General features: G+C 42.3%; 1 protein-coding gene across 1 annotated transcript; it reads right to left on the reverse strand.

Annotated features, from left to right (window-relative positions):
* Positions 1–298: 298 nt before the first annotated feature.
* Positions 299–7,437, reverse strand: LOC113937082 (cytochrome c oxidase assembly factor 5). The gene is made up of 3 exons (XM_027620762.1): positions 7,163–7,437; positions 1,520–1,603; positions 299–801 (listed from the first exon to the last, which is right to left on the reverse strand). The coding sequence occupies exons 1-3, from the start codon at positions 7,259–7,261 to the stop codon at positions 760–762; spliced, it is 225 nt and encodes a 74-aa protein (XP_027476563.1). The 5' UTR covers positions 7,262–7,437; the 3' UTR covers positions 299–759.

Raw genomic sequence — 7,437 nt, forward strand, 5'->3', positions numbered from 1 at the left:
AAATGAAGCATTTCTTCTCCAAGGACTCAAACACAATTTATTTTAGAACTAAAGAGGACAGAATGACTAAAAGAAAGTTTTAAAAAATTTTTTTATTGTTATGTTAATCACCATACATTACATCGTTAGTTTTGGATGTAGTGTTCCATGATTCCTTGTTTGTGCATAACACCCAGTGCTCCGTTCAGTACGTGCCCTCCTTAATACCCATCACCAGGCTAACCCACCCCCCCGCCCCCCTCCCCTCTAGAACCCTCAGTTTGTTTCTCAGAGCCCATCGTCTCTCATGGTTGGTCTCCCCCTCCGATGTCCCCCCCCCTTCATTCTTCCCCTCCTGCTAAACTTTCCCAATAGACGTTTTCTCCCCCGACTGCATGTTATCAATTTTCAGTCCCATCAGTGGCCTTCATAATATTCACAAAGGATGTACAAACTGTGTCATTTGGTTGCAGAGTCAAGTTGGAAAATAACAATCTTTTCACTTTTTGAGCTTTCTAACAATTCTCAAAACACAGTATGATGCTCCCAGCTCATAGCTGTTCAGTTAAATTTTTCTTCCAAAAGTAACTTAGAGCAAGAGAATCATTTAGTTTATACATATCCAAAAACAGAACTCATCCATTTTCTCCAGTGTTCATGGAGGGGAAAACTGGCCCATCCCACCAGATGTAGCAAAAAGTCTGTCTCCTATTTGGGCTTCTCTGTTGTAAGTGACCAGAGAAACCCTGTTGTTTTCACTTTGGTTTCAGCATACTAGGTTCAATACCCTTTTCTTCCTCGGAATCTGGATCTGGCATCCAACTGAAAATAAATGTACAATTAAATCAGTTTTGTACAACATAATTAAACACAGCTTTGGTAAAGGTCTCACTACATGACAGAAGTAAACCAGTTTCCAGTACAGTCAAAAAGGCAAATGTCAGTGCTATCAAGAAAAAAAATAATAAAGATGGCATTAAAAGGAAAAGTTCCATTTAAGGTCCCAGTAAGGATTTTTTTCTCAAGTAGAATCCAAGTTACATTTATTTTTTTCTCTGAACTATACTCAATATGCGTTGTTCTAGCAAACTTAACTTTTTAATTAAGTTTTGTTTGGGTTAATATTCAAATGTATTTGAAATCTTTAGATATTAAAAAACACTGAGCTATGTGGTAACTAATAACCTTTAAAGTACCTACTCACAGATGACTGCATGCTCTTTGACTTAAACCTCACGGTGCAGCCTCTTTTAAGGGTGGTGAGGTGGAGGGTTTTAAAGTCAGTAAATAAGGCAGATTTGCACCTTGGAGGACTAACAGTGAATGAGTCTTGGACAAAGGCTGTAAGAATCTCTTAATCTGCTCAGAAGTTCCCTAGATGGCTCTGTCCAGGGTCAAAGTATAAGTAATAGGTAAATAATATTATCTAAAACCTTTTTTTCTGAATGATCTCACTGCAACCTATCTGTAATTGTTAGGTCATTCCATATTTAGTTAGCTAATTTTTAGCATAAGCTTCTCAAAAGCTTTAACCTCTTACCATTGATCTTTTACATTCAAAAAATGAGTATTTCAGAGCTTGGCAGTTTCCTTCCTTCAGACACTGTCGAGGGGATTTTCCTTCCTGGGACACAGAAAACAGTGTAAATACCTGGCAGATTTCCTCACAAAGCACAAAATCACTAGCCTTTTGAAAGCAGTGCTTGTTGGGGAAAAAAAATTTAAAAAGTAAATTAGATGAGAAAATATTTTGTAATTCATTTTGACTATTGATGATTAGGGAGAACAGGATAGAATAAAAAGATGTATCAAGTAATTCTGGAGCACTTTAAAGGGTACCCTTGAGTTCTTAAAAACACTAGTGTCCATGGGATACTTTTCTTTAAAATGTTTATACAAAAATCTTGAAACCGGTATCTTTAGCTCCTTACGGGTAAGAAAGAGAAAGAGTAAAGGTGAAAGTAGTAATGGGATTTCGTCAGTGGTTTTAAATTTTTTTATACTTCAGAATTCCTCAAGACAGAAGAAAGTAGTGTGTGTGTGAGAAGCGGAGAGAGTATGCGTGTATGTGTACACGTGCACGTGTGCATATGAGAAATCAGGCCTGCTGCAGTGGGCAACGGGACGGTTTGTTCTGGAAGGTCCTATCAGGTGGCTTTAAAAAGCCTCCAGTTACATCCTTTTAATGCAAGCCATTTTACCTCCAACACATCTCTGCACTTTCCGACCCCAACACCCCCCATTAGTCAAGTTCTCTAGTCTGAGAAGCACAACCGAGTGGAACTGGAAGAAGAAAGGGAGATGTGCCCAGAACTTACGTACATTTGCGAGAGAAGATCTGCCTGGGCCTGATGTGGGATGAACTCCTCTTTAAGCAGTGAAAGTTCAAAAGGAGGTTAAGAAGAAAAGTGGACTAAGCCGTTCCCTTTCTGCTAAGGGAGGACACTGCTACAGGAACACTCACAGGAGAAATGCTTATTTCTGATTCTTAAATAATAAGACTTTTAAACTATAACTTAAAAATTAGACTTGACAAAGTAACAACAGCAAAACTAGGTAAGAGCTAAAATTTAGTTACTGTTTTCAAGGTAAGTATGGAATAAACATTTTAATACTACCTCTTCATGATCTTAAAATATTTTGAAGAAATACACTGCTGAATATATAACGTTAACACAACAGCAGTATGTTGAAACATGGAAGCATCTACAAATAATATACTCCACGATTCAGAAAGGCAAAATTAAAATTGAATTGCAGCAAAATTTCTTTTTGGATGCCCGATCCTGCTAAGTTGCCTATTCACTAAACCCTCGAGGACTAACTTATTTAAAAAAACAAAAACAAAACTCAGAATGGTCCTAGATCAGTTAAAGGGAGGTTAAAAAATAAATAAATCTTAGATACTCCTGCCTAGACAGGGCTTTATTTTTTTTTATTGTTATTTTTTCCTGCCTAGACCAGGCTTTTAAAACCAGGTAGCAAAGAAGGTCTATGTGTACAAATGCTGCTTGGCAGTGTGGGCACATCACAAAGCAGAGAGGAGTGCTGGGGGCGCGGGGAGGGAGAGACAGGGGCAGGTGCTAAAGGGGTCTGGTTCCCAGGAGTGCAAAGATATAAAACAACATCTGGAAAAAGCAGTCTGAACTTAAGTGTTCTGAATTACCGGAGGTTTAATGAGATCAAACTGTGATACGCAATTTGTGAAGGAAAAAGAATCAAAACCACAACATTATTTTCATTAAAGAGATAAAACCAAAAGTGCTTGGCAGTATAAATGAAAATGATGAAGCCTTCCTACTCAGGGTGAGTTTCAGTGTAAAATGGGTCAAGCAATTTTATCTGAAAATAAAAATGACCCTGTTCAGTGTTAATTTTAAAAGCTCACCAGCCAGAATTAGGTGCCCTAAAATCAGAACATTTTTAGTGTGGTACTGAACACCAGATGTTAACAAGGAACCTAGAATACTTGCTACTTAAAGAGAAACATCTGGTGCATTCATCATGCACCAGGAAAAACGTAACCCCAATTTCACCTGCTTTTCAGGTGATTTCCCTTCAAGCAGATTGTGACACCTCAATGCCACCACTGCACCCACTCCTCTAAACCTTTATTTTGCAAGTGCCAGTCACGCTTCTAGTTTTTACCTGTGAAAAACACCCCAGGGTACCACATCTGTGGCATTCCTGATCCTCTGGAATCTTGCCACTTTGTAGTCTGTCTGCTTAGGTTCTTGATTTTAATGGTCACCTACCATTAAAGTGAATCTCAAAAGTGAATCAGAACAGAGTAGCAAGCTTCCTCGCACTATGTTCCTCCCCAAAACTCTGTCATGAGATGTTGCTGATGGGATGTGTGTTGCCCACATGAACAATGTGAGGGCAGGTGAGAGTAAATAAAACTATACAAAAGACTAGAACTATAAAGTGATGCTTCCCCAAACTGTATCTAAGATGCCATCTTTTTTGTAAGTTTTCACGCCATACTGCCACCTGCCTATGGGAAGATCCAGCTACATACACCAAATCTAAGAGCGATAGGTTAATTCATCCTCCTTCACCTCCATGCCAAATGGCAGACTGCTAGTTGTCCCTTAACCTTTAACTCTTCCTTTCTAGTGGGCATATGGCTGGGCTAGATTTCCCAGACACCCTCGCAACTAGGTGTGGTCATGTGACTAAGTTCCAGCCAATGGAATATGTGAGGAACTGAAATGTAAAACTTCTGGGTTGGTCCTTAAAGGCAAGTGGCTGTCTTCCTTCCTCACTTCACACCATGATGTCTTAGGCAATCTTATCTCCCATCACAGCACCTAAAACCACAAGATCAACAGTGTCTGGGTCTACGGAAGGCCAAGAGGAGCTGTCCAGGCCCTACTCATAAGCACACACAGAACAAAAGAGAGAATTTTCTGTCTCGTTTAAGGCAATGTTATTGTGGGTTTCTGTAATATGTACCTGAACCTATATCCCAACCAATACACTCCCAGGCTTATTTGCCTTCTGAGGTCAAGATTAGCGATTCCCAAACATGGCTGTGTCCAAGAATCAAAATGGGATACTTTTATGGGGGCGGGGGTACTGAAATCTATACTTTTAAGCTCTCTGCCCCCATCTCCAGGTAATTCTGATGAAGTCAGAAGATCTGGGAGCTTACTAATGGAGGCAAAAGGGGATAACCTGTGATTGAGGTTTCTTGGGCACAGTTTCAATCTTTTTGATCCTCCAGGAGTCATAAAATCCTAAGAAGTCTATCCAAGAGTTGCCTTTTGAATCTGCTTGCTCCTTGCTTCTCCTCTCGGGCCCCACTGGGGTAGACATCCTTATCATCATCACCCTGAGCTTCTCCAAGGCCCTACAGTTCCTTGACTATCTTCCATTGCAGCACCTATTTTGAATTCCTCCCTAGAGGGAGGTCAGGCAGCTCTGCCGGTGGGTTAAAGATTGGCAAGGAGAGACTACGGCATCCATCTGCCAAGAGATCAGATTAATTTCTTTTTACAAGGAGCTAAATCTTAGATAAATGAAGTGGCCATACAGGGCAGAGACCTCAGCAGAATGTCCCTTGGTCTTCAGAGTCCCTAGGAGGGGAGTGGTAGGCTGCCAGTGACACCATCTGAGGAGATAGGATATTGTCCCGGATCTGCAAAACTCAAATGTTTTGCCTCAGTACTGCCCTTTTATACTCCACCTGAAGTCAGGGTGAATTTAACACAAACTGTAAACACTCCCATTTAAGGTACTTTTTATATTTATATTTTATATTTTATATGTATTTTATAATTTTATATAATACATATATTTTTAAATATATACTTATATATATATTATATTTTATAAATGTGTTCTCCTAAATGACAAAACATCAATAAGGCCACACATTCAACTGGGTAAAGCAAAGTCTGGGCTGTGTGTCCTGGTCATTATCTTGCCCAGTTTTCTAGCTTTCCAGAGATCTAATTTCCATGCAGGAGGGAATGTATCCGAATCATCTGTGTGTCCCGAATTAGAGCTTGGCACTTAACATGTTTGCTAAATAAATCATTACAAAAAAGAAACTTGGTATCCTTCTTGCCCTCAGTATCCTCCTCCGTTTCTAGAGTTTCTCTCCTCAGTCCCACTGTGTACTTTATTCTCTTGCTTGCTCATCTCCATGGCCTTCCTGATGCTCAATGTCAGGATAAATCCGGGGCCCCCACTCTAACACACAAGGGCCTTTACACATGACAACCTTCTTCTCAAGCCTTCTGTCATATCCCCTATCCCCCTGGCCCAACAGGGCACTGGCTCCTCCTGGTCACATCTCCCTGACTTGCCCATGCTGTTCTTGTTCTTGAGGTTCTCCCCTCAACCACCACACTCTCCACTCTTACTTGATAACCTACTACTCAACCTTTAAGACTCAGATCAAATGTCACCTCCTCTGTGAGAAGTTTCCAAATTCCCAAGCAAAAAAGTTGCTCTCCACTGGGCTCCCACAGCATTTTGTACCTAAATCTAATCATCAAACATGTATTTACTAAATGCTTACACAACCCGTACTGTGGGAATTTAGCCCCTTACATGTCTGTCCTTCCCATCAGACTGAGCTCATGTAGGATAGTGACTGTAACCAACTCATCTTAGTATCACCAAGGCCTAGCATCATGCCTGCCACTTCCCAGGCATTACTAAGAGCTGACTGAATACTTGCACCAGTGAAGCAGCAGATTGGAAACAGCCCTACACAGGGAGGCGTGAAGACAAGGCCCCTCAGTTTCCTCATCTGTGTGAGAGAGGGACTAGAGAACCTCTTAAATTCGTAACAACTCAAGTTTTATGACAAACGGGGCAGCCAGTCTGGCTGACTGCTACAATCAGTGAACCAAACGTAAATCATGAATCAGTAGAAACACTGAGCTAGCATTACGATGATGTCCATTTTGGGCTAGTTGTCCTTCCTTTGAAATAAGAGCAAACTTCTGAAATTACATCTCCAAATGCAAAAAATAATTGCACACAACTGCCCCCTCATCAGGCTTCTGTAATTGGAAAAGGCACTTGGCGTTTCAGTTGGGCGCTAAGCTAGAATCCAGGTCCCCAGTCAGCTTTGGACCTTACTGCTTGCCCCTCTGCACTCAGATTGAGAAGACGTGGTTGTAGTGAGGGGACAGTATAGTGCAAGCAAGAGACAAAACTGGGGGGGGGGGGGTGGAAATGGAGCTGATACGTTTACAACTTATCCAAGAATGTATATAACTCCGACTCAGAAACAAATTCAAACGAAGAGAAAGTAAATAGAGTATATATTCAGCCACAACTGAACGGAAAAAGGAGAAACTACTAGTCAATACAGTGTTCCAGGTTTATGTAATTCTCTGACAATTTAGAGTCACATTTTCTAGCACCCAAGAAACCGGCCTTATTCTCCTTTATAGCTCCAGAACCTAGCAGAGTAGCAGGCAACATTTAATAAAGGCTTCTTGAATCGAAATGGTTTATCTTTACAAAAACCCAAAGGGGAGGTTTCGTTATCCCCAATTTAACACTGGAGGGAGCTGAAACTCCGACAGCTGATTTGCCCAAGTTCATTAAACTGAGTCACGTCTCCTGACAGCCACCGTAGGCTGGGCGGGAGAAGTCCGCCGGGCCCTGCCTCCCCGGTTCCGGCGTCTCATTACCCCCGGGCGCCCAGCCGCGCTACCTGGAGCACACAGTCCGACTGCAGCAGACATGCGCCCAGGTCCTCCTTCACGCCCGCGCACGCGCCGCCCTCCGGCTTGTCCTCGTAATACCGGGGCATGACTCTGCCTCCCGACCCAGCGGCCGAGACCCGCTTCCGTGCACAACGGCTGCAACCCTGCTGGGGCGCAAGCGACACGCGCGGACGGCAGGAATCGGAAGCCCGCAGCAACAACTTCCGGCTGGCCCCCGGAAAACTACAGGGCCCGAAAGGCCGCGCGCGCGGCGGAAGTGGGC

This window comes from Zalophus californianus, chromosome 8, assembly GCF_009762305.2.
Source record: "Zalophus californianus isolate mZalCal1 chromosome 8, mZalCal1.pri.v2, whole genome shotgun sequence".
Taxonomy (NCBI): domain Eukaryota; kingdom Metazoa; phylum Chordata; class Mammalia; order Carnivora; family Otariidae; genus Zalophus; species Zalophus californianus.

Bases quoted from the DNA above. Each gene is read 5' to 3' on its own strand.
- LOC113937082 (XM_027620762.1), bottom strand. From the start codon at position 7,261: ATGCCCCGGTATTACGAGGACAAGCCGGAGGGCGGCGCGTGCGCGGGC. The intron at 1,604-7,162 runs GTAGCGCGGCTG...TCTGTGTCCCAG, and splicing joins AGTCGGACTGTGTGCTCCAG to GAAGGAAAATCCCCTCGACA. The intron at 802-1,519 runs GTAAGAGGTTAA...ATTTATTTTCAG, and splicing joins TTGAATGTAAAAGATCAATG to TTGGATGCCAGATCCAGATT.